This window comes from Myotis myotis, unplaced genomic scaffold (assembly GCF_014108235.1).
Source record: "Myotis myotis isolate mMyoMyo1 unplaced genomic scaffold, mMyoMyo1.p scaffold_m19_p_3, whole genome shotgun sequence".
Lineage (NCBI taxonomy): Eukaryota > Metazoa > Chordata > Mammalia > Chiroptera > Vespertilionidae > Myotis > Myotis myotis.
The window spans coordinates 165,565,636-165,592,815 of record NW_023416335.1 but is presented as its reverse complement, the minus strand read 5'-3'; the positions used below and the strand labels follow the sequence as shown (position 1 = coordinate 165,592,815).

The 27,180-nt window shown below is 49.8% G+C and overlaps 1 protein-coding gene across 9 annotated transcripts in view; it reads right to left on the bottom strand.

Moving 5' to 3' along the window:
* Nucleotides 1–12,520: 12,520 nt before the first annotated feature.
* SENP1 (SUMO specific peptidase 1) overlaps nucleotides 12,521–27,180 on the bottom strand; it is a 61,931-nt gene continuing 47,271 nt past the window's right edge. For 5 of the 9 annotated variants that reach the window (XM_036297189.1, XM_036297187.1, XM_036297183.1 and 2 more), the window contains one exon: nucleotides 12,526–13,087. In XM_036297189.1, the coding sequence (XP_036153082.1) occupies nucleotides 12,626–13,087 (462 nt within the window). In that variant the 3' untranslated portion in view covers nucleotides 12,526–12,625. Of the gene's footprint in view, nucleotides 13,088–25,517; nucleotides 27,066–27,180 lie in introns of those variants that run through there. The other 4 variants (XM_036297190.1, XM_036297191.1, XM_036297182.1 and 1 more) reach the window with 3 other exon arrangements.

Sequence of the window (27,180 nt, the reverse complement as noted above, 5' to 3'; positions counted from 1 at the left end):
CTAGGTCAAAATTGATGTGCATTAAACATTTCAACAGATATTGCTAAATTCCCTTCCACATGGCACATGCCATTCCTGCCAGCAATGCCAGCAACTTATGAGAATGCATATTCAGGTATTTAGCATCACCTTTGCCGACCACTGCCTTGTGGTTTACAACCCTCTGGTCCTTGTCAATCTGAAGAGTGAGACACGGCATCTCGGTGTGGTTTTGACTGGTATTTCTCTTATTAAGACTGAGTTTTGTTTTGCTTTCTAGGAACTCTTTGTTCACATTCTGTATCCACTTTTCTGTTGTATTTTTGTATTTTATACTGTATTTGACTTGGATGTGCTCTTTGTACAGGACGCTAGACCTTGCTTATGAGAAGAGTTGCAAGTACTTTGTGATGCAACATTTTGTCTTTGACTTTGCCCATGGGGGTTTTGTGAGTTTGCCATACAGAATCTTTTTATTTTTTATGGTTAAATTTGTCATTATTTTATTGTATAGTTTCTGGTTTCATTCATAGTCTTTAAAATAGTTTCATGGTTTCTTTGGGTTCCTTTAGGGTTTAATTTTTACATTTAAACTTTTGATCCACAGGCAATTTATTTCATTTTAAGGTGTAGGTATGAATCTGACTTTATTTCCCTGAGTGCCTCCCCTTTTCCCCAGGACATTTATTGAGAAGTCTATCTCCTCTCACTGGCTGAACTGCCATCGTTACCATGTTGTAAATTCCAGTTTGTTTGTGCCTATCTCAGCTCTTCCCGGGGCCCTGGCCCACATACCCCTGCACCGCCCTGCCCCCCCCCCCCCCCCCACCACCATCTCTCTCCTGAGTGCAGCTCAGACTTGACTACAGACACTGGGATGGGACACAGCAGGGGAGGGGGAATAGTAGAAGAATTTGATTTTAACATCAGAAAACGTCTAATCTCTCTCCAAAGAATCCTACATCTAAAATGTCTTTGCTCCCATAACTCCTCTCAAAAGAAAAACAAAAAGAAAACAAAGAAGTTTCCTCATTAAAAAATCTATTTGTTTACGCAGCCTGGAGGGAAGCCCCTCTCCTCTGTGCACTCCGCTGATCCCCTCTTGGGTGCCTTCCCTCCAATGTCAGGAGCCCCAAGGCCTTCGAGCAGTGGCTTTGATCACCCAGTTGCTTCCCTCACAGGCTCCCCGCTGTCCAAGCCCAGCACTTGACGGTGGAGTGTAAATTGAGCTGGTCCTTATCTTAAAGACGTTACAGCAGACCCAAAACAAACACATTAACAGCCACTAAGAGACCTAACTAAAGCCAGCCAACAAATAAGCCTGCAGGAGATTTTGCCGAAGCATCATCCTTCCCTCATGGCCCCTGAGCGCCTGCTCCCTCCCCACCAGCTCTTTCCCACGCACCTCCCACTGGACTGGAAGCGCCTGGAAGGCAGCCGCCCTGACTTCTGCTTCTTCCGCTTTTCCCTGCAATAAATAAGCACGGTCCCTGAGGACCTAATAAATAACTACTGCAAATAAAATGAGAAAATAAATCTTAGATGAAACAGCCAATAGCTCCCAGCCATCAAAAGGAATGCTTTCCTTTGGAGGCACAGACTACCCTAGAGTCCAGAGGGTCTAAATATAAAGTTGTTGAATGCACTTGTACACATGGGCTTGAGGTGAGCATTTTTCTAAAGGGTGGAGAGGAGGGCCCTTGGTGTTCATCGGAGTCCAATAATAAGAAATTAAAAATTAAATTTTTAAAAATCTGTAGATAAAATAATTTGATGTCTGGAATTTGCTTCAAAACATTCCAGTCAGAGGGCAGAGAATGGGTGGGGTAGGTATAGTTATAGATGAAACAAGGTTGATAATTGTTCAAGCTAGGAAGGGAAGGAGGGAGGGAGGGGAGGAGGGAGGGAAGAAGGAAGGAAGGAAGGAAGGAAGGAAGGAAGGAAGGAAGGAAGGAAGGAAGGAAGGGAGGAAGGGAGGAAGGGAGGAAGGGAGGAAGGGAGGAAGGGAGGAAGGGAGGAAGGGAGGAAGGGAGGAAGGGAGGGAGGAAATCCTTGCTACAGAACACAATGAAAGATGCAGACAGCCCATAGTGCGCAGCTGTCACCTCAGTGCCAGCTCTATAGGAACAAGTTCTGCCCAGGGCTTTCCCTGATTCAGGTCTGGAAGCCTGAACATTGTTGTGGGTGCAGAAACATGGCCTCCACCCTCTGTCTCAGCATCACCCAGAGAGAGGGACCAGAGGCCATCTTTGCTCGTCTGCATCCTCTCTGCTGAGCCTCCTACGCCCCAGCAGGGCTTCCGTGGGGTCAGGGAGATGGTTATCTGAGGCCCTTGGCTCTCTACCCCCACCCCAGGCAGATGGAGCCCCCTTGGCTAGAGCTTGTGCAGAAGGGGCTGCGGCTGCACCATCTGGATGTGCTTAGAGTAGAAAATTCACAAGTTCCAAGCTCTGCTCCCAAAGCAAACCTCCTGGGCCCAGGTGGCTGCACCCTCCCCTCCCCTCCCCTCCCCTCGGAGGAGCTCCGGGGCCGCCAAGCGGGCGGGCGGGCGGCTTTGAAACCAGCTTGTGTTTGGGTTGTGAAAGCACCAATGTTTGCAGTGTTTGCCCAGCGGAGAAGGAGCATATTTTCTCCCCAACACAAACTCAAAAGATGCTCCACAAGTTTTCCTTCAGACTTTCCACGGGAAACATAAATCAGGAAGAAAAATGGCTTTAGGTGCTGAGACCTGAAGCGGAATTCCAACCTGAAGGAACTGCTTGGAACAAGTGCTCTCTTTCTTTTGATGAAGCCACCAAGAGTCTGGGTCCACAGTTCCCTCCTCCGAACAGCCTTCACAGATGAGGCAAAGGGAGGAAGAGGACCAGTTCTCTGGCCAGAGCGTCGCCCACCTAATGGATGCTGGCACTTCTGCTCATCAGCTTTTGAGATTTCTTAGCTAATGTGCTAATGTGTTATCTATCTTTTATCTTATTTAATTATTTATTTATTGGTTTTAGAGAGAAAGGAAGGGAGAGAGAGAGAGAGAGAGAGAGAGAAACATTGATTTGTTGTTCTACTTACGTATGCATTCATTGGTTGAATCTTGTATGTGCCCTGACCGGGGATAGAACCCGCAACCTTGGCATATCGGGACTACTCTCCAACCAACTGAGCTACCCGGCCAGGGCTTCTTTTATCTTCCTTAAATGTGTGAGAGTAGAACAAACTTGGGTGCTTCCACCGCAGAGGCCTGCAATAGGCAGGCCTCGCTGCCCTGGTCCCTGGTCTCTGCCCTCAAGGGTTTGCAGTCTGCATGCCACACACAATAAGAGTGGCCAGGGCAGTGCTGCGTGTGCATCAGTCCATCCGGTTCTGAATAATCGTAAGGACTTTCTCTGTACAGAGGATCAGAGTGATTCTGTTCATGGGTCGTAGCTGCCAGCTGGCTGCTTCCGCGTTGGGAGTTTTTAGAAATTATATGTCACAGCTCAGAGGAGCTCCAGGCCCAAGAAACAAAGGGGGGAAGTCAGATTGTCCAGTTCTAGCGGGGCTGATGCCACACACTGATAGATGCCTCTGAGCGACGCACTGCGGGTTTACTAGGGCCATAGGTGGAATGCTTCCAAGCCACCATGTCTGTCTCTTGACATCTGAGAACCTTTCTTCTAGAGATGTTTCCCTCTCCTATAACATTCTATCTTTGGATGGGCCCATGAAGGCCACTGAGCATCTTCAATTTTTAAAAATTATGGATTCATACTGCCGCTAAACAAAGCAGGCACCGCAGGACGGTGCTCACGAGAAGTTCATGCCTCCAGCTGGAACTTGGCTTTGATGTACAAGATTCAGAGAAAGACCCCAGAAACCATTTCCTTTTTGGCTGAAGTTTATTTATCCTGTTTATCTGAAGCCAGAGCCAACAATCCAAAGGGCTTTCGAAGCCTAGAAAGGTTTCTCAGCACTCCTCTGTGCCCTCCGGGAAGGCCAGCCGAGCTGCGGAGCTGCAGGCTGCCGTCGTGTTCCTGGGTGGTGCCGCTTCTGACAGGGGCCTGGGGAGCAGGTATCTCCCCAGTGATATGAAGGAGAGGCACAGCTGAGATTGGCTCTGGGGGGAGCTGGGGGGTGGGGGGAGGAAGGGACGGCGGGGCAGAGTGAGGAAGACTGATGCCGCAGGAGTTATCAGGGTGTGGGTGGCATTGGGGCCACAGAGATCTGGGCCTGAGCCCAGCACGGCCATGGAACATAGGCGCTACCCGACACGCTGACAGGTGTCCTGTCCTGTGAAAGTGGCACAAGATTAGCACCTGCCTTTTGCAGTGATTGTGAGGATTAAATGAGACAAATGAAGGAAGAACTTCGTGCAATCCCAGCTCACAGTTAGTGCTCAGCAAATGCAAGCTACCCTAATTATGACAACAAGGAAGGACAAGGGGCAAGTCAAGGCCGGGGAGAGGGGAGACACTGCCCCTCGCCCAGCCCAGACCCGGCCCCATTCCCTGGGACAACACCTCTCCCAGGGCAGAGGCTCAGATGTTTATTAAGAAACCACCCATAGTTGCTGGGAACTTTACATTTGCAGCACGGTCTCCGCACACTGCATGACTGCCAGCTCTCAACAAGGCCTCATTCACTTCTCCAGGCAGCGTCCCCAGGGGCCCCAGCCCCTCAGCTCCACACCCACTAGCTACCCCCTCTGGACCTGGTTTATGGAAGCTTCCCCTTGCCCCCCTGCCCCCACTCCCACCCCCACTCCCCACCTGGCCTTCCCCTCCCCTGGCTCTGAGAGATTTCTGACTTGCCTTTTCCAAATGTGAAATCTCTGATGAGGTCACTTCGACTGGGGGAGCCAGGGGAGGGTCACAGATATTTCCTTAGCGCTGATGTCACTGGGGTGATTTTCGGTGGAACATGGGATAAACATTTTTCATTTTCATAATTATGTATTTATTTTTGAAATGGATCTCTTTTATCGAGCATTGGAGGAAAAGGCATACTCTCAATCCCTTGATATAGTCTTAAATTCAAATAAACTTGAGTAAAGCAAAGGAGATGAGAACGTTGATTGAAGGGAAGTATTGAATGCATATTTGTCCAGCTGACCCTCGGATCTGATAAAGGTCTCTGGGAACCCCGCACCCTTGATCTCCACCCTTACCTCACGCTTCCTGGACATGGCAGTCGAACGGACAGCATTTCGATCTAAACAGGCTGGCCCTGCCCCAGGGCTGGTCAGAAAGAAGGGCTGCTCCGTATTCACAGAGCTCATGACGGGACGCAGCTCTCTTGATTGGTCGGGGTTCTGCCTGTCCCCAGCTCTCTGCACCTGGCCTGACTTGCTGTCCTCAAACACCACTCTCATCGTCTCTCTCACTCTGACTGCTCGAAAGTCCTCTGTAACTCCCCATTGCCTCCAGGTTAGAGGTCCTTGTCAACCCATCTCTCCTGCCTCTGCCTCAGGCCCACAGCGCTCACTGTCTCAACATCTGGTCTCCCCTCAGCTCACGCTGCTCTGCTGATGTGAACCCCACCACCTCCAACCTGTCCTGCTCCACCTCCACCTCCTCCTCCCTGCAGGAGGGACAGCTCGTACAGCACACTGCTCAAGGTCAGGGTCTGAGTCCTGATTCTAGCGCTAATGCTTGCCAGCTGTGTGTCCTTGAACCAAATGCTTACCCTCTCTGTTAACCAATTACCTCATGTGTAATGAGCGGGGAATGGCAGCAGTAATGACCTCCTCTCAGGTTTGTTGGGAGAACTGAATAAGATAATGCTCTTGGCATATTACCAGACACAGAGTAACAACAAGTGCACTGCAGTGGCTGCAACTTCCTTGAACGAGGAATTTCATTCTTGCCAAGAGCAGCTTCGGTGGTCATTTTCCAAGGAGAAGGTGTTCGGTAGACATGTTTCGCTGGTTGTGGCTGTCCTGTGATGTGTTTTCTACATGCTTTTAAAAATATATATATTTTTATTGATTTCAGAGAGGAAGGGAGAGGGAGAGAGAGAAACATCAACTATGAGAGAGCATCACCAATTAGCTGCCTCCTGGCATGACCCCCGCTGGGGGGTGGGGGGCACATGCCCTGACCGAGCACATGCCCTGACCGAGAATTGAACTGTGACCTCCTGGTTCATAGGTTGACGCTCAACCACCTAGCCACACGGGCTGGGCTACCTGCTTCTCTTGATCAGAGACTCCACAGAGCCTGAGGGCAGGGTCCCCGTTCCTGGGCCTGAGAGCCCTTTGCAGCCTTGAAGAGCATCCATTCCCAGCTCTCTCGGGGCCTTCTCTTCTCTGGGCGCGGTTATGTTTGGTCTCCAGGACTCTTTCTGGCGCTGCCTCGTCTTCCTTTACATCTGGCCTAACAGCTGGTCTTTCCAGGAGCAGGTGAGACCCGGGGGGCGGCGGCACAGGAAGCTTCCCCAGAGCAGGTGAGTGGAGACAAGATGGTGCCCAACACGCACTGGGCCACCTCCTCCAAAGCCCGCCTCCATGGACAGACTGGAGAGAGGCCACAGCACACTCCGACCCAGGGCTCCTTGTGCGAGGCACTGTGCTAGGTGCCCCCCATGAGATGCAGGCCCTGCTCCTTGGTCCCTAGCCCTCAGCAGCCAGGGGCCACCCTGGAGCAGGCCCAGAGTAGCCCTCTCCCCCGGCCCAGCCCTCAGCTTTTCCTGAAAGAAATGTTGTGTTCCCCGGACCCTCCCCCTGCCACAGCCCCTTCCTCCCACCGAGCCTTCCCGGTTGGTCCCGGGCTGCAGGCCAGCAGCCCCTCTGTGTGCAGACTCCAGTGACACGGCTTTGTTAGAAAACCTCATTAGCAGACAGAAAGGCGGGAGGCAGCTCAGCACCGCATTCCAGGTGTCAGCTGAGAGGGGCCCCAGGAGCAAAGGCCATTAGACCAGACTGAGGTCAGTCCCTGGGCGATGAAAATAATAAGCTGAGAGCAGTGGGGAGTGAGCTGGTAGGCTCAGAGGGGATGCCTGCGCTCAGGCTGGGAAGGGAAGGCTCCGGATCTGGAAGGGCCACCAGCTTCTCCCTCTTGATCCTAGGAATCCCAGAGGTCTGGTCCGCCTCCATTACGTGGATTACTGGAGGGCGGAGGCTGGGCCTCCGGAGAGGGAGTCTTAGAGCCCGGCATGCTCTGCACAGGTGGGAGTCAACAAACTTTGAGGAGTAGAATGAATATTCAGCATGTTCCCTCCCGGGGAGGAGGGCCAACAATAGCTGACTTCTTTAAAAATAAATAAATTATATATATATATATATATATATATATATATATATATACACACACACACACACACACACACACACACACATATATATATATATATATATAGAGAGAGAGAGAGAGAGAGAGAGAGAGAGAGAGAGAGAGGAAAGGAGAGATAGGAGCATCAATGATGAGAGAGAATCATTGATCGGCTGCCTGCTGCACGCCCCACACTGGGGATCAAGCCTGCAACCCGGGCATGTGCCCTGACCAGGAATCGAACCCTGACCCCTAGTTCATATAGGTCGGCACCCAACCACTGAGCCACACTGGCGGGAAATAGCTGACTGCTTAGCACTCACTGTGCACCAGGCACTAGGCGAAGTGCTGCAATCTCTAAGCTCTTAGTAACGCACGCCCTAGGAATCATGGGCTCCATTTTAAAGAGAAGGCAGTGTAGACACCAGAATGTGTTATTTGGGGCTCCTCTGGCTCTTCAAGAACTCACTGGAACTACCTCCTGACACTTGGAATTTCTGAACCAGGGACACATTCCTTCCTTCCTTCCAGTTATTCATAAAAAGGCTGAATGGGGACTGGGGCTGCGGCAGCTGAACACTCCTCTTGCAGGGTAATTAGTGAGAAAGGCTGGAATCTGGAATTCCCTGGCCTGAGGGGGAGGGCTGCCCCAGGGCGCTGCTGAGGGAAGCAAGGACAGGGCTGTTTGCCTGTGCTGGGCTGGGACGCCCCAGGGGCTTGATTTATGAAGTCTTTAACCTGAGGCTCCCTCATAAAGGAGCTTTGAGGAGACTAGGGACCTCGTTATGAAAGGCCTCCCTTTCTGGGCATCTGTCAGCAGGCCTGCTGCCTGCCCTCAAGGTCTAGGAACCCTGTGCCCACCCCAGGTCCGGACTGTGGGGATGGGGACACCAGGAGAGCTGGACAGGACTCCAGCCTTGTCCCCAGCCCTGCTCAGGCTTCTTGCCCTCTACACCCTCTTCGCAGAAGCCTGCAGGAGAGGCCTCAGAGCCCCTGGTCCCAAGCTTCCCTGGACAGGCACGTTGCTCGCTTCACTGAACCCTGGTTTTCAGAATGAGCAGCACAATACCTGCCCCGAGGGAGGGCGTGCAGTCACCATCTCCCCCACCGCCCGCTGGAAAGCTGTCCAATCTCTTCTCGCGGCCCTAACACAGGGCATGAGCAGTGGGTACAAAACTGCAGTGTGCCCAACTGGATTCTCCTGGATTGAATGATGGGAATAAGTGAGATGTGTTTGAAAGCGCCTAGTAGGCATTTAGAAAATCTGAGTTAAATCTGGATTTGAATCGGACTCCCTTCAGATGCAGAGCCTGGGGCCCTGGACCAGGTTATGTGATGTGGCCCAAGTTCCAACCTTCTCCTCCCAACCGCTCAGGCCAGCAGCAGGGACCTCTGTCTGCCGCCCTCCCAGGGGTGCCCCTCCCCCAGCCCGACCTCTGCCCTCTGCCTCTCCCCATCCAGGCAGCAGCCCCTGCGGCCCCTCTGGGGCGGTGGGCGTCCCTGAGTCGGCACAGCCAGGCTGGGCCCCTCTCCAGGGAAGGGGCTGAAGAGTGTGAAGGGCTGGTGTGTGTGACTTTGTTTATTTTCTCTGAAGGATCCTGCCTGAGCCCTGCTATAAAAATAACCTGCCTGGAAACCTCATCTCTGAGGGGGAGAAAGAGGCTTTTGTATCCAGAGAAGTGGCTCTAACAGCCTCCCTGTGCCTTGCCTCAGCCCCGAGCATCAAGGAGGAGCTGACTAAGGTGACGAGGGGCCAGGGCTCAAGTGAGAGGGTGCAGGGTAGCTGCTGGGGGAGGGAGAGAATGGAGGGGGGAGGGAAAGGAGAAAGTCCTGCTAAACCATCCCCCACTCCTCCCCCGCCTGCTTGACCCAGGAAATTCCTAAGTAGGAATGAAGGAAGAGAAAGAGAAAAGGAAGAAATCAATAAGAGCCCTGGCTAGTGGGCTCAATGGTTAGAACATCAGCCTGGGAAGGGTCACAGGTTCAATTCCAGGTCAAGGGCACGTACTTGGGTTGCAGGTTTGGTGCTTGTGGAAGACAACCAACTGATGTGATTCTTCACATCAATGTTTCTCTCTCTCTCTCTCTCTCTCTCTCTCTCTCTCTCTCTCTCTCTCCCTCCCGCCTTTCTACTCTCTCTAAAAATCAATGGAAAAGATATTCTCAGGTGAGGATTAAAAAAAAAAAAGCAATCAACAAAAGATAAAACCCAATGGGAGATACACTGGCGATCAAGAGAGAAACAAAGAGTCCAGGCAGGAGGTAGGAAAATCAAGTCCAACGGAGAAGAGAGACAAGAGGAGGGGGCTGGAGTCAAGAAACCGGAGATGCTCACCCAGTGAGACAGGGCTCAAGGAATCAGAAAGAGACCGCAGACGTGTTCCCAGATGTAGCTAAGGATTCGGTCCCTCCTGGGATCCCCACTGTGTCCCCACTGAGGGAGAAGGCTTGCCCAGCCTCATGGCCCAGCTCCCATGCTGGCTCAGCCTGGCCTGGGCATGAAGACACAAGCCTGATTTGGTTTCTCAAGGTAACCCCACCAAGAGCAAGGCCCAAAGGCAAGAAGTGAATCTGCAGGAGTGAGAGAAAACTGGCACTAGACTCAGGAGGCCTGAATTCGAGTCCTCCTTCTCACTCTTTTTAGCCGGTGGTCTTGAACAAACCATTTATGGTCTTCCAGCCTGGTTCTCTTACTTATAAATAATTACCTCCCTACCACCACCACCACCACCACCACCACCACCCAGAGCCATTGGGCAGATTCATGGAAGGGCATCCAAATGGGCTAAGCTGTACAGTGCCAGGGAGAAACAAGAATGGATGCCCCATTCAGACCCATTTCTCCAGGCACTGGCAATGGGCTGGCGTTGACCTAAGTCGTCAGAGTCTTAGTCTGTCCTGAAAGTTTCAGGGAAGGTTCTCTCTGCTGTAGCAAGAAGGTCAAAGAAAAGACCACCGCGTCATTTGGAGATGCCGGTGTTAACCATATAAGTGAAGTCCTTTGCTATAAGACATCTCCCATCGTTTTTCATCATTCAAACTTGGGATCGATCCACACAGAATCAGAGGTTGGCAGGACACGTGCCATTAAAGACACCCTTGAAACTCATCTAGGAGGGAAGATGATCTCTCCTGGGATAATGTATGGGGCCAGCAGCAGAAGGTGACATGTTAGCTCCCCTGGGGCTCAGAGCTGGTGTTGAGTGACACATTTCAGAGGAGAGACTGGAGCTGGGGTCCACGATGCCTTAAAACAACTTTTGGAGGCAGAAATTAAAATGTGGAGAGACTATACAGGAAGCTCTACTTTTGGGGACAAAGCCAGGCAGCACAGCTGTCCACCGAACCTAGGAGAGGGCTAGGGAGCAACAGAAAGCAGGCTGTTGGCACCACAGGGCCTAAAGGGTTCCCAGTGGAGGAAGCTGAACAGAGGCCCAGGAGAGAAAGAGGGGGGCTGCAGCCACCTGGCTGCTGTGACATACAGTGGGGTAGCACTGCTGATGCTCCTGGGAGTGGACCCCAAAATCAAACCGGCCTCAACAACGTATTTGAAAAGTGACTTGTGGCGTGTGCTCAGGATGTCATGACAATAGTCGTTAATGAACAAGGGTTAGCACTTGTTGTGTGGCGGGTACTGCTCTGAACCCGTTACATGGATTATCGCATTTAGCCCTGACAAATGTCCTCTGTAGAGTGCGTGGTGGTGCCTCCCTTGCCATTGGCCACTCCCACCCCCACTGGGTAGCAGACTTGCAGTTTGGTAGGGTTGGCTCCAGTTCCAGCTCCAAGGGTAGGCCCGGTGGAGCTGGGCCAATCAGGGTAATTCCATCACCTGTGCCAGGGGAACTCCTTCAGTTGGTCCAAACGGAGTGTAGGGCAGAACTTGATTTAATAATGAGGGAAGAAAAGACTTGTCTTTCCTTTTCACGTCATCTCAGTGCATCTTCACAAAAGCCTTTGGAGATAAGGAAACCGAGACTTAAACAGGCTATGTAACATGCTCATCACCACATAGCTCTTAAGCAAGAGCATCCAGGTCTCTCCAAGCTGGTGACCAGGGATGGCCTGCCCCTCTCCCTTCGAGGATGAATTGATTTCCAATCGCTCTGTAGAGGCTGGTCCTCTCTCTCCATGGAGACTGCACCAATAAGTGAGCATTAACAGGAGGCAGGAGGTCAATCTTTGCCCAACAGTAGGAAGAGAGTTGCTATGGTCTAGCAATGGAGTGGGCTGCCTGGGAGAGTCACTCTCCACCCCGAGGCAGGTGCTGGGCTGAAAGCAAAGGCCAATGTTCTATACTCCTGAAAGCCTTTCCCTCCCTGGACCTCAGTTTCCCCATCTGTACAGTGGCTGGGGCAGGACTAGGTGAGGACTCAGGTCTCTTCCAGCTCTAACATTCTTGCTTTCTGGAATTCCCGGAGGCAGGACTTCAGGGCTCAGGGTCTGGCTGGGAGAACAGAGACTCGGCTGTTTGGCCAACTTGGTAGAACAGTGGAGCTTATTGAGCTCGCGGTTCCCTGAAACAGGAACAGCCAAACGGTGCATGCAGAGAAGATAAATTCATCTGTGGGTCTGATGAGAGTAGCTGAAAAAAATGCAGTGCTTGAGGGCTGTCCAAGGAGAGGCAATTTTCAACTAGAAGGCCGCGACGGTGTGCCCAAACGATGGAAACAGCACACTGGGCCACATCCTGCCCCGGCCAGGAGGAGGCTGAGCTTGGAGATGACAGTCCTCAATGACACTATAGGGACCAAGAAGCCCTACCTGAGGTCTGGTGGAGTTGTGTTTGCAATTAGCAAAGGGAGTCCTTTTAGAAATTTGCCTTGAATTAAACTTAAACCACTATTGTTCACATAACCCACAGGTGTATGTTTCAGCAACATAGAGACAACCCTCACCAAGTTGTGAGGCCAGAATTAGACTGAGGGGCTGCGTTTCCTTCCCGGGATATCTTTGGGTTGGACCAGAACCCAAGAGGTGGACAAGAGGCACCATGCAGTCTCTCCAGGATGTTCCCTCCCTATGTGCCCTAATGATGACTAATGTTGACGTAGTAACTGTTTTCAATGTGCTTAGGCATCTGTGGTTCCATCTGACCTTCATTACAATCCACTGAAGTAGACGGTCAGATAATACTACACTCAGCTTAGAGAGGAGAAAATGGGGGTTAAGAGCGCGTAAGCCGAAGGTCCCTCAAGTAGTGAATAATGGCTCTGGGGTTCAAACCTAAACTCTTTGGTCCCAAATCCTATGCCCTTTTCCTATGGCACACTGCCGTCTCCCCAGTGCTATTTTGGAGGCCAGAGAAGGCTGGTTTTTCCAGGATAGGAAGATGCGTGAGGTGGAGCAGTAGCTGACTGCTGAGACCAGGGGCACCTGAGGAAGGTGCTCCATGAGGGGGGCCCAGGTCAGCAGCAGGAACGAAGCCCATCTGGGATCAGCCTCATGCTCTTCTTTGAGAGAGGAAGGGAGGCAAGGAAACAAGGCCACAGAAATGGAGGCTCCTGCCAGCGGTAAGTCATATTCTTCCCAGGCTTAGGAAAGGCAACAAGGACTGTTGTCCCTACTCTCAGGAAGGAGGAGGAGCCCAAATCCAAAAGGGTCAGGGGAAAGGAGTGAGAGGAATGGAGCCTTAGGAGTGTCCCCAGGGGGACAGGAAGGGAGTTGGGGCTTTCATGATTGTCCACTCCCTGGTGGAGCTGACCCCATCCTCCAGGACTCCTGAGGGCTAGGATGCCTTCCTGCGTTCTCTGGGTCCTTCTAGACTTCAGTCTGAGGACAAAAAGACTGGAATAAAGTTCAGGGGGACCCAGCAATAATCCAGTTGGTATGATTCCCCATCTTCCCTGCTCCTCTTGATCCCGCAGAGGCTGAAGGGGGCAATGGGAAGGATTATGGAAAGAAGAGAATAGAGGATCAGTATTCACAAGTGATTGGGGGAAATGCTGAGCCCCAACAGCAAATCGATAATAATTTACAAAAATATTAATATAAAAATAAACAGCAAATAAGTCTTTGATTCTCTGTCTCAAAAGAAGTAAAACATGTTTCATTACTTGGGGAACAGCGAGCTTACAGCCCCTCAACTCTGATTCTCCCTGACAGCGAATCAGTGCCTCCTGCCCACCCTTTCTCCCTAGCAGTCCTGCCCCCGGTCCCTGAGCCACCTTCCCTTAGGGACCCCATGGTGTGATGGGAGCTATCTTTTCTCAGGGTGAACAGAGGGTGGGAGGGACTGAAGAGCCCCCGTATATGGCTGGAGCAGCCCAAGTTCCCTGAGGATGGAGATGGAGGACCCTGGGCGGAGAATTCCTGGTAGAAGTCAGAGCAGTGAACAAAGAGGCCTTTGAGCCAGGCCTTAGTGAGAGTACGAAGAGCCAGAGCCTCCGGCCAAGCCTCCTTACTGCCCGCATACCCCCAAGGACTGGCTTGGGCGGACTGCTGGCTCTGGCCCCTTCTCCCAAAAGGGGATTCCTTATGCAGCTCTCCCTCCCAAATTCTCCAGTGAGGTGCCCAATTCATCAGAAATGTCACCAGAGAGGAAGTCATCTCCTCTATGTCCTCTCATTCCTTCTCTTTTAAGAGTAAAAGTCTTTGGAGTCTGACAGACCTCCTTTCAGTGTTAGTTTCACCACTTACTGGTTGAGTGATCCTAAGCAACTGACAGGCCCTGAGCCTCAGTTTCCTCATCTGTAAAATGGGAATAATGATTTTTATTCACTTTATTGATTGATCACACAATGCCTGGCACATAGTAAATACTCAATAGACGCCAGTATCATGGTTATTATTCCCAATATCCACCCCATCCTCCATTCTCTTTCTCCTTGACCCTTGCTGGGCTTGAACCTTCAGCCTGACCCAAGTCTGACCCCATCCCAGCAAATGGGTCCATCAGATGAGAGAGCCTCAGCTGACCTTGAGCTGGGCTCCTCATGGAGGTGATGTTGTGTACAGTTCCTCAATCTAGGGGTATATTAGTGGGGTTCATGTGGGAGAACTTTAGGCACTAGGTTCCCGGGGCAGTTGACAGTGACCTTGCATGATTTAGTGGACTTACAATGGCCATGTTCGCATCACTTATAAAGCATTTGACTCAGAGTCCTGGAATGTCTAAGAAGTTCACTGGTTCTTAAGTTTTGGGGGAGTTCAAGGGATCTCTGAGGGAGTTCAAGGTACCATGAAACCTCTTTCCAATGAAAAGTAGAATTCTACGTTTTGCATATAAACTTCAGCAGGTTTATCTATGGACCTCAGGTTTAACCCTACTCATCTCACAGGTCAGAGACTAAAGCCCAGAGGGGTTAAATAACTTGTTTGAGGACATTCTTTGGCTGAGATTATGTTCCCTTCCCCCTTTAGGCACTGGGGAGGCTTTGCAAACCCACAGTGGGCTCCCTGTGGTCCTGAGAAGGTTGTTCAAAGGTTAATTCAGGTGGGTCCAGGGCTGGGTAGAAGAGATTGAGAAAGGCAATGCCAGAGCCCAGGTTAAGAACCAAGAGCCCCCTGCACATGGCAGTGAAGGGTTAACAGAACTGAGTGTGACTGTGTGTGTGTGTGTGTGTGTTCGACAGCAAGGTTGCATGTGCAAAGGCGCACGTCTCTCATTACGTGTGTTGGTGCTACGGGACCAGGGGCGCAGGCCAGCCTGGGAGAGAGGTGCCACAGTGTCCTGGTATGAATGGGCCTCTGTCCTCAAGGCTGTGTGAGCCTCTGTGTGCTCAGGTCCATTAACTCGCCCTCGGCCACATGTGGAAAGGGGAGGAGAGGCCCAGAGAAGCCCAAACCACCCAGTCCTTCTGATTTGAGAATGAAGCAGAAGACACAGAAGAAAGGAACTATACAGACCCCAAATCACATATGAATAGAGAACACACACACCCTCTGATTAGACTCTTTTCCTCAACCCTATTGTCAGCCTCCTGTTACTCATCTGGGTGCTTTGGGGGAAGAGTGTCCAGGTAATGTCTAACACAGTTTCTGGAGAGTGGACTCCATTTGCTTTTGTGGCTGTTTCAGTTTTCTACGATGTGTGTCTGTGAGTCTGGTGTGGCTTCTCTTTCCCCTGCCTCACCTGCAGCTCCTGCAGCACACACTCTACCTCCCACCCAGTGAGCGGCCTCATTGCACCCTTGCCTGTAATGGACAAGCTTGTCTCAAGTCTTGTCCTGAGCCCCATGTTTACACCCCCTCTTCTAGTCCCCTCTGAGCCCCTGTTGCCCTTGGCTGTGGTTTGTTTAATGGAGCAACTCCTGTCTGGGAGCAATCCAGAGCTCAGGACACAGGGAGACATTTGTCCAAACTTGCTATTTTTTCACCAAAGGAGCCAAACCACACTGATGGGCTCAGTGGCCTGGATGGGTGCCTTCCTCATCCCTCTAACCACTAGCCTGGCCTCCATTACCCTGGTTGGCTCTGATTACCAGTGGCCTCTAGTTCAGGACTTCTAGTTACCCATTGGGAGACCTCCTCAGTTGGAGTCTGTCCTCCAATGTGAGGAAAGAAGGGAGATCTGGGATCTAAGGAAGTAGCTGAGGCTGAGAGAGATACCCTGGGACCAAAGGCTGGGCCTACAGAAACCAGTAACCTACCACATTCATCCCTGTCCCCTAGTGGCTGGCATAGAATAGGTCCTAAAAGAGTGAGTGAATGGTTAAATGAATGGATGGGATGGATGAGTAGCTGGGTAAATGAATAGATAAATAAATAATGAAGATTCTGAGATCCAAGTAGACATTCTGATAAAAACCTAATCTGGTTCCTTGGTCCAAACATGGGAAAGAAGGAAGGAGAAACCGAAGTCTAGAAGGTGCGGCCATCTTTCCCCTGAATCTAAAGGCGGTATCTTAGCCCAGATCCTTTGTAGCGTGTCTCTGAGACTCCCCTGGAGATCTGGTTAGGTGAAACTGGCCGTTTCTACCTCCTCGTGCCCACTCTTCAGGCTCCTTCCTGTACAGGCTGCTCTGCCCACTGGAAAAGGTACTCTGCAGCTGAGCTAAGTAGCACTGAGTCAGGTGGAAAGAGGTGAGCTTCAGCCTGTGGGCCTGCCATGGAACAGGGGCAGGGACAAAATGATGTCGGCTAGAGTAGTGCTGTGTGCTTGGACCAGAGGATGGAGAACATTTCCAGCACCTGACACATATGGTAGGCCCTTACTGAATGGGTGAATAAAACACTTCTATGTCCTCTTCTATCTGGCTTATCCAACAAAATCCTTTCCTAAGGGATATATAGATTCTCAAAAGCTCTGGACCACTAAGGACCTTCCTCTGGGGGTGGAATGAACCAGTCAGCAGCCCTGACAAGGGAAAAAGGAACAATGTGTGTATCTACACCCCTGCAATACAAAGCTGCTGCTGCTGCTGCTGCTGCAGTGTGTGTGTGTGTGTGTGTGTGATGGTCACAAGCTCTGGCAAAGGCCTACTCACCCAATGGCCAGGCGGGCATAGGATGATGTATGGCGGGTGGAGGGGTGGGGGAGGGATTTGGTGGGTAAAGGCTGTTCTGCTGGTGGGGAGGAGGGGGGCTTGCCTAATAAATTAGGAAGCTCCACACCACCAAGCCCAGATAGAACTATGGGTTCAGAGACCCCATTTAGGAGTCCTGTCCCCCAGGTCAAACCCAGTAGATCTTTCTGGTGCTGAGATTTTCATGGAAGGAACTGCTCAGAGCTCCTGAGCGGCCCTGCTGCTGGGAAGTGCTCCTGAAGTTTGATCACTGCTCCCCACTGGAATCTGCCTCAGCAGAGTCCCAAGGGGAGCCTTGCATTGGATAAGTGGGAGCGTATCCATGGGCAAAGTTGAATTAGACCCGGAAAACCTGGGCTTTGAGCCCCAAAGTGTTTCCTTCTGGTCTGAGTCTATGTTCTGAGCAGACACAGAACTGTTGGCTCAGGGCAGGCAGGGAAGGTCATTGAGAGCCAAGGGAAAATGATTAGGAGTAATTAGCATCAAGAGGGGCCTCCCTGTGGGGGTGGGAAAGGCCGTCTGTTTAAGAGGAAGCTGAAAGTGGCAGACTGATTTGGGAAAAGAAATCTGAGAGAGGTTGGAGAAAGGCTGAGACTGTCTTTCTTCCATCAGAGGGAAGAACCCCTCCCCCCTTGGCTCTAGCTGGAACTAAGTTCCTCCTCTCCAGGGGCACTGGGTATGGAGGTGGGAGGGGGAGCAGGAGGGCACAGTGCTGTGCATTCCTGAGATTCTCAATCCAGCCTGAATGGAATGGCAAAAGGAGCTTCATACTGAGGGGACAGAGCATGAGATACAAAAGTGAAAAGATCAAATGGAACACTGTGGAGCACCAGAAGTGTCTTCGCATGTCCCTGCACATACACAGCCTGATTCCTGAGGCCCTGGGGGGTGACCTTCGCATGTCCCTGCACATACACAGCCTGATTCCTGAGGCCCTGGGGGTGACCTTCACATGTCCCTGCACATACACAGCCTGATTCCTGAGGCCCTGGGGGTGACCTTCACATGTCCCTGCACATACACAGCCTGATTCCTGAGGCCCTGGGGGTGACCTTCACATGTCCCTGCACATACACAGCCTGATTCCTGAGGCCCTGGGGGTGACCTTCACATGTCCCTGCACATACACAGCCTGATTCCTGAGGCCCTGGGGGTGACCTTCACATGTCCCTGCACATACACAGCCTGATTCCTGAGGCCCTGGGGGGTGACCTTCACATGTCCCTGTACATACACAGCCTGATTCCTGAGGCCCTGGGGGTGACCTTCACATGTCCCTGTACATACACAGCCTGATTCCTGAGGCCCTGGGGGGTGACCTTCACATGTCCCTGCACATACACAGCCTGATTCCTGAGGCCCTGAGGGGTGACCTTCACATGTCCCTGCACATACACAGCCTGATTCCTGAGGCCCTGGGGGGTGACCTTCACATGTCCCTGTACATACACAGCCTGATTCCTGCGGCCCTGGGGGTGACCTTCACATGTCCCTGCACATATACAGCCTGATTCCTGAGGCCCTGGGGGTGACCTTCACATGTCCCTGCACATACACAGCCTGATTCCTGAGGCCCTGGGGGTGACCTTCACATGTCCCTGCACATACACAGCCTGATTCCTGAGGCCCTGGGGGTGACCTTCACATGTCCCTGCACATACACAGCCTGATTCCTGAGGCCCTGGGGGTGACCTTCACATGTCCCTGCACATACACAGCCTGGTTCCTGAGGCCCTGGGGGTGACCTTCACATGTCCCTGCACATACACAGCCTGGTTCCTGAGGCCCTGGGGGTGACCTTCACATGTCCCTGCACATACACAGCCTGGTTCCTGAGGCCCTGGGGGTGACCTTCACATGTCCCTGCACATACACAGCCTGATTCCTGAGGCCCTGGGGGTGACCTTCACATGTCCCTGCACATACACAGCCTGGTTCCTGAGGCCCTGGGGTGTAATCTGGATCTTCATGGTGTCTCCCTACTTCCCCACCTTCCCAATCCCTAGACCTTCCCCTTTCTGGGTTAGAACCTCAAAGGAAAAGTGTGCTAATGTGGGTAGCTTACTGCTGGGGAGGAGAGTGGGAAGCAGTAAGAAAAAGGACAGTTGGGGAAAGGGTTTTCATGAGAGGGGTGAAGGGAATTTCTTAGTGCCCCTTTCTGGAGAAGCCAAGAGTAAATGACCCAAAGGCAGAGAGACCCTGCCATACCCCTTGACCTTCCAAACTAAGGTGAAGAGTTAAGGACGGACCTCAGTCCTGCTCAGGAGAAAAAAGAGGGAGGCTTGGACTCTGCACCTCAGCAAAGGCTCTCTTCCCTGGTTTCACACTAGTGACCCCACGATGTCCAGGTTAGGCACTTAACCTATTGACACGAAAAATGCTGGCTGTGTGAAGCGGCAGATCACAGGGCTTTTAGAGGCTTTGAAGACATTTCCTCTTGGCTTGAAGTCCCTATTTCTGTCATTGACCAATTTGTGAGACTCTGGGCAAGTTATTCAATCTGAGAAATGGGGATAATAATAGTACCTACATCATAGACTTGTGGAGATTAAATGGGTAATGTATATAAAGTGTTTGTATATAAGGTTGGGGCCAGGGCCTCAACAAATGCTTACTCTTATTACTAATGTTATTGGAAGAAGATAGCTCTAACTGCTAAGTGGATGATGAATTTAAATCCAGAGACCCCAGGAGAGGGTCTCTGATCCCACTGTAAACCAGACAGGAGGAAATGAGGACTTGAATGGATGGAGGCTATCAAAACGGAAAGGAAGCATAACTCAGAGAAGCTGAGTAACGGTAATCCATTCACTCCAAAAATTCTCACCTTCGACCATCGCAGGTACCCGGGACGCAGTATGAACAGAATTGACATTTTAGTGAGAGACAGACAAAACAAATGAGTAAATAATATAGTCAGATATCAATACTACAGAGAAAGAAACGAAGAGAGCCAGGGAGCGTAAGAATTGGGGTGTGGGGCTGATATCCCACCAGAGCCGGAGGGGAATGAGGGAGTCAGTCAGGAGGAAATCTAGGGAAAGGCCTTCCAGACAGGAAGCAGCACGTAGAAGGGCTGAGATGGAAGCAGCTTGGTTTGTTAGACAAACGCCTAAGAATGCCTGTGTGGCTGGGACCAGTGAGCCTGGGCACAGTGGTAGGGGATGGTGTTGGTGAGGTGGCGGTGGGGCCTCTTAGGCCATTGTAGGCACAATTGGCTGGTGATGGGCTGATGGTAAATGGGGCACAGGTACACAGGAAGCAAAGCATTTTTCCTGGGGTTCAAGAAGAGCATCTAGAACACAAGTTCCTCAAGGAACCTGAGCCCCAGGTCCATTGCCTTTGCAACTTCTGCAGCACCTACGACCAAACAAGGCACCCAGAGCAGCTGGGGAAAGAGGCGACTCTGACTCTGACTCACAACTGGGCCCAGGTCCCCACTTCGAGGGCATTTTCTTCCCTCCGGTAATATACATGCAGACCCAGGCAATCCTCCGCTATCTTTAGCCACATTTAGGAACCAGAATATAGGGTGGGCTCAAGCTCTTCCTCCTCGCGTCAACCACTTTCAAATGACTGAAAAATCTTAACCAGGCCTAGAAAAATGTCAGAACTCAAGAATATCCTGGAGACCACAAGGGTTTCTTCTAACTCAACACAGGTAAAAATGCTTTCACCAACATAGCGGGAGATCTTTCAGAAGTTGGTGCTTTCTTATGTCTTATTCTTTGGAGAATGAGCTTTACAGGTAGAGCAGAGGGAGCATGTCTTTGAGGTTCGATTGTAAGGAAAAGGGGTGCAGGACAGGGGCGAGGAGACAAGGGATGCTGTGATCAGGGTGGGTTAGAGTCTTGTCTGGTGTGTTTGGCTCAGGAGGGTTCTCTGGCCAGTTCCACAGAGAGACCCGGTTTTAAAAGGTGCCAGGGAGCCACGGATTTGCATGTTATTTGCGTTCAGGATTCAATTCCAGGTATGTGGAATGAAATGAATGAATGAACAGCATTCAGACTCCTGGTTAAGGGGTGGACTCAGGAATCCAGACCACACTGAGGATCCAATCACTGCTTCAGCTTGGATCAGGAGACACAGACCCAGGCAGAGACAGAACAAACAGTCAAAGAGACAGAGAGACAGTCATAGAGAGACAAACACCATAGAGTCTTTTCTACCAGGAGTTTCCAGTCAAAGCAAGAAAGCAAAATCCACATAATTTATTTTAAATAAATCAACTTTTAAAAACCAGGGAGTCTCTCTCTCTCTCTCTCTCTCTCTCTCTCTCTCTCTCTCTCTCTCTCTCTCTCTCTCTCTCTCTCTCTCTCACACACACACACACACACACACACACACTCACTGGCCGAGAAAGGCAACAGCATCCTTGACTCTCCACTTCTGCCTCTCCACTGCCCATCTCCAGCTTCACACTGGACTGTGTGCCTCGGTATCTGCCTTCTCCATAAGGTACATTGCTTGGTGTCTTCCTGAACTCTCAAGTGTTAGACTATAGGGCCCTTGAGGACAGGTGGCTTTTATTTCCTTGGTCAAACCATCTCTTCATTCCCCCCTTCCGGGCCCCCAAGCTCGGTGCTTAAACACATGCTTATTAAACACCCAGGGTAACGGGCTCCCTAGGAGTATAAGGCAAATGCCCTCCAGGAACTTAGCTCTGCACAGGCTCAGCACAGGCAGCATGTAAAACAGTCCATTTCAAGGACACAGCAGTCAGAGAGGGACCCACAATCTCAATGTGTAAGTGCTATACAGTATCACTGGAAATAAAAAAGATGGAGAAAACTATACATAATAGAAATATGTGGCCCTGGCCAGTGTTGTTCAGTTGGTTGGGCATTGTCCCATGTAGCAAAAGGTTGCCGGTTCTATTCCTGGTCAGGGCACATGCCTGGGTTGTAGGCTCGGTCCCCTGGGGGGTGGGAGGGCTGCAGGCGCCAGCCAATTGATGTTCCACTCTCACATCAATGTTTCTCTCCCTCTCTAAATATCAATTTTAAAATATATTTTAAAAAGAAATATATGTGGTTAGGAAAAAAAACTTCAGTCTGCTGGGCACCCCTCATTCAGTTAATTCCTTTTATTCTGATTAGCTCCCTAGGGTAGGGCTGAGCCCTCTGAAGGGCATGCTGAACTGCTGAGCAAGGCCTGTTTGTTAAGGGTGGAGTGGGCATTAGGTTTGGGGCCGGAGATGAGCCGCTGGGGTCCACAGAGATGCAGCCTCACTGCAGGCTGCTATGAGTGGCCCTTCCCCCCAAGTCCTGCAGTATTGTCTAAATAAACGTTTTAGGTATCCCTAACTCCTCCCTGACAGGCCAGAGAGAGAGAGAGCTTACACTCCTGGCTTGGAAAAAAAGCACCATTCACCTGCCCTCCTGGTGACATGTCTCAGTCCATTTCTGATGTCAGAGGCAGATTACAATGCAAACACCATGTGAAGTTATGTTATTTTCTGATTATAAGGGCTACAGATACCCAGGTAAGAGATATTAATATGATCAGGGAAGGCTTCAAGGAGATGGGATTTGGGTGTGTGTGCTCTGTATTTATGAAAGGAATAAAAGAGTAATTAACCGAATGAGGGGCACCCAGCAGACTGAAGACTATGCTCCTTGGGCACACACCTCTCCCTCACGCACTTGTATTCTGTGAAGGGTGGAAGGACAATCTCCAGAAATCAAGCAGTGGATGTTACTGCTCAGCTGAGAATAGAGAAAAGTTAGCAGCTGTTAGTCCCATCAGGATAAGACTGACCTGGGTCTTAACTCTAAGACCAAGCTAATGATAACATTGGCCTTAAACTTTAACCTTGAACCTCTCACCTTGACTGATTTCTATTCCAAGCGGCATTGTGGCCCTAACATTTCAGAATCTTAGACTTTGACAAGACTCTAGACATCTGGTCCAACCCCTCACAGCTGGAATGACCCCTACTCTACCCCTGATGGGCAGAGAGGCAGCTCACATGAATATTTCATCGAGCTTTATCTTCTAGCTCAAAGTTTCCTAGTTTCTCTTTTCTCTCTCTCAGAGGAGACATGTGTAAGTTCACCCTTATCTTCATGTGTGACCAGCATGACCTCACATGCTCTTATGTACTTCCCCACTTCCAAAGTCATGGGCTCTTAATAGAACAGATGTTAGGATTCGGCACAGGTGAAGTAAGGCTCTGGATGGAAGAAACTGGGCTGAATCTTACTTGTCCTTCCCAAAATTTTTGGATGAATTTTAAGCTCTCCATAAATTGTTCTAGGAAATATGGCAACTTTGTCACAAGCTTAGCATGCAGCCTGTTTGAGTCAACAACAGGGCCTGATAGCCTTTCACCTCCTCTTCTAACTCTCTTGGGTATGTGAAGTCACGGGGTCACAGCACCATATGCCACTTCACCTTGACCCATGCAGATGCAAGGGAGAAGGCAAAGCCCGAGTGCCGAGTGCCGGTCATTTCTCTCAACCTGGGAGGCACATTTGAGAGCTAGAGGGATCGCTGAGGAGAAAGACCAGAGGCTGAGACAGCAAAAACACCGGGGCTCTTATCTGAACCCTCCCCCCCTCCCCACTAGAGCCTTTTATGAGCATGTAAAGCCAGGTGGTGATGGACAGGCTATGGGATGGGGCTGCTGGAAGTGCTCTTCCAGGTTATCTGTTCCCACTCAACATCACTAAAACTTGGGGTCGATATTGCTAGGAACAGTGGATAGATGCTAGTGTGATTACAGGGGCTAAAGAAAAGAGAAGTTGATATTACAGAGAAGTGTGAGGCGCTTCATATATAGAAGAGTTAATTTACACAAAGTCTCCAGTTTGGATGAGGAAAAAGTACTTATATTCAACCCTAAACAGGACTCCGAGAAGCAACAATGGATCCCAGATGACAAATGGGGTGGAACTAACCTCTGTGCTTCAGACCATGTTATTTCAAATGGGCTGGAATGGTCTGGCTTTCTCTGTACAGGGCCCAGGAGTGACTGCTGGACTATGGTTTCTGCTGAAGGCTTGATGTCTGGCACCTAGAGCTTATCATCCCTCAAATATTCCTTTTTTAGGGGAGGTAAGTGACCATAAGCACTTGCCGGGAGCCGGTCCATGCTTGCTGTTTCAAGGGACCTGGCATATATGGCATACTGTTCTTAATATGTTTGCTCACCTTCTTGGCACTATGTGTTTTAACCAAGGTCTCTGAGAAAGGTTGTTTCCCCAGGTAGGGATTTTCCCCTGAAGTTAGGGAGGGAATAAAACCTCTTAACAAGTGCCAGGCGGGTAATTAATCACTTTAACTATGAACAATCATGCTTAAGCTACATAATCTTTACTCCCTGGAATGGAGATAAGAAATGCCCTAACCTTTGGAATAGAGATTGATAGGATTGAATCAACTGGTATAAATACAGATGTAATAAGACAGCAAGACACAGAACTTAGAACACAGAACTCAGAAGACAGAACCTACACACAGAACTTACAAGACAGAACCTACACAGAACCTACAGACAGAAGAACTTCGCTGGAGAGAACATGGCAAAAGATCCTGGACTGAACCTGACTACAGAAATTGGCAAGAGAACCTGACTAGAACCTGGTGACTGAACCTCGCTGGAGAACCTGGACAGAACCTGGCTGGAGAACCTAGCGAGGGAACATGGCTACAGAACCTGGCTGGAGAACCTGGAGAACCTAGCAAGAGAACATGGACACAGAACCTGGCTGGAGATCCTAAGCAGAACCTCTCTGGAGATCCAGACCAGAACTTGGCTAGAGATCCTGGCTAGGCTGCTGATCAACTGAACACTGTCTTCGTGTCATTCCTTCTTCGCCAACCCCGTCCACACCTTTGGGGACCCCTGGACCCGCTGGGGTTGGACCCCGGCATCTGGAGGTCCCTTGAAACAGCAAGCATGGACCGGCTCCCGGCAAGCACTGAGCCCAGGGGAAAGAGAAAAATAGGAGAAAAGAAAAGCAATAGGCTTATTTACTTTAAACAAGGTTAAACAAAATATTGGAAACATGCCCTTGGCCATGGAATACAGAAATGTATTTTTCCCTCCCCTGGTCATCAAAGCCCACCCTCAAATGAAGGCAAAAGTAAGTTGCCAGACGTGGGTCCTGCTCTTGTTGGCGAGCCCTCTGGAGAGAACAGCCCACTCTAACAGTCTATATTTAGGTCCCAATGAGCCATCTAGGCTACAACCTAGGTCTCAGCTCAGCTCACTCCTACCATGAAGGGTGGTCTCAGGATCACTAACTCCTCCCTGTATAAAACTGCATTGGTCAGAAAAGGGGGCCAAGTTCAGACAGACTCAACAATATCTTATGTATTTTTCATAGTGCTTTTGTTGCAGGTTTCATTTTCTGCTACACATGGCAATAAATATTTGTTGCTTTGGTCTGTACAAAAAGTCTGCGAGAAAGGTAAAACAGATGTAATCTAAACAAACAATAAATACAGAAAACTATTTTGTTCCAAGTCCCCCGGAAATAGTGAGAGAACCTGAAAAACGCAGGTCTTCTGAATCATCGTCCCAATCTATACCATACTGCCATGTTTCAAGTTGTCACTTAAACACATAAGTACCAGAGTCAATGTTCAGGAGTCCTGCAAAGAGGCTGCATGTCATTGCTTTCTAAAAGAGAATGTGTAAGGTCCCAGCAACTCATATATAGGAAGCTATTTATTTCCTATAGAAAACACCAAAAAAAAAAAAAAAAAAAGGAAGAAAAGAAAAACAAACAAAAGGTAGTTTTCCCCCCCAAAGGCAGGCAGTTATGAAAAGGGTAGAACATCTAGTTGCTGGAGTGGAAACAGTAACATTCAGTTAACAATGGAATATTTAAAAAAAATAGTTTTCTTTTCAAATTGTAACCTGCGGTAAAACATAGAAAAATGTACTAAACAAGCTTGGTATAAAACAGAGTAAAATTTTCAAATAAGCCTAGGGAGAAAGCACAATGCTGGAAGGGATGAGGTACCAGGGAGGAGGAGAAAATCTTTCATACAAAACTACCTATTACAATACAGAAAGAAGTATAAAACGTTCCTATTTTGGAACTTAAGTACAAAAATGACACTGGCATTGGATCGTTTCACTAGCTAGCCTGAGAAATTCTCAGAGGGGATGGGTGGTACTAAAAAGAACAAAAGGAATAGTTTTTCAATCTCAAGTTGATCAGTCCAAATTCCACCCATTTTCCAGTTGAAAATATCACCTCCCTCTGTAACCTCTATCCCTAAGCCAAAGTTTATCCAGGTCTTAAAATAATTCTGTTAGGAAGTCCACAAACACCCTACACATAGGGGCTGGGATCTGTGCGTGCTGGAGCTAAATTTGGAGAATGGAAATAAATCTACAGGCTAAAATGATGAACACATTCAGCCTTTAAAAAAAAAAAGCATATCCCTGTGAAATATATATATATATATTTATATATATTAAATTCTCTGTGGTTAGAAACATTTAAATGAACTAGCCACAGACCAAACTAGACTTGCATTCATCCAATGCTGGAATTTTATGCTAAAGACTGAGGTCCTTCTTCTTGGTCAGAAGTAGGCGGCAGTAAAAGTGGTGCCTTGTTGCTCCACTAACCATTCCCTGGGTGGGTCTTCCCCGTATCATGTGTTGTGAACACATGCAAACCCCTGCTTTTAAGAAAAGGACTGCCCGGGACTTTGGGGTCCACCCAGGGCTCATATATTGTGCCTCAGGAGGGAGGAAGCTACAGATAGAACAGCCTGGTATAGAAGCAGACAGATTTTACAACGGGGCATATAAATAGGAAACATCCTAGAGGAGGGACTTAGGCATGTGCCCCAAAGTCCAGTTTACAGTCACTTTCCTGACAAAACATCTTGAAAACCAAGTGTGTATGTGTGTGTGCGTGCATATGCTGGTGGTTTTTATCCCTATGTTTTTGCCCATGCCCTTTCCTACTTCTTAGTAAGGCCTAACAACAAGAGTTTTATATGAAACCAAGAGTCTTTCCAAGCTTCTCTCAGCCCCTAATTAGGGACCAAGTGAGGCTGGAGCCCTTTGAAAACAAGATGGCAGAACTGAAGAAGTGAAAAGCAGTCTCTCTCTTCAGCTTAGGGATGTCCCTCACCCCTTTCACAGCACCAAAGTTTCTTTGCAAAAATAGTATCTGAGATACAAAAGGAAAGGCAGATGTGCTTGTGAATGCATCTCGCCAGGGCCTGGTCCAGGATCAAGGGCTTTACAAGAACAGGGGTTGGGAGTGGCTGTTTCCAAGGTCTCTGGCTGTAGACAACGAAGAGCTGGTCCCACAACGTCAATGCCTGCTGACTGAGACAGTCTTCACAAGAGCTTTCGGTGGAGAATCTCCCAGACCATCCGCTTCCGGAAGTATGGCATATGTTGCTGTAGGGACACAGAGACACCCTTCATTTTCATTTCTTTAATCCAGACCCAACACTCCTTTCCCCATATTCCTTTCCTCCTTGAGGTTTTCAACTATAGTCTCAGTTGCATTTTT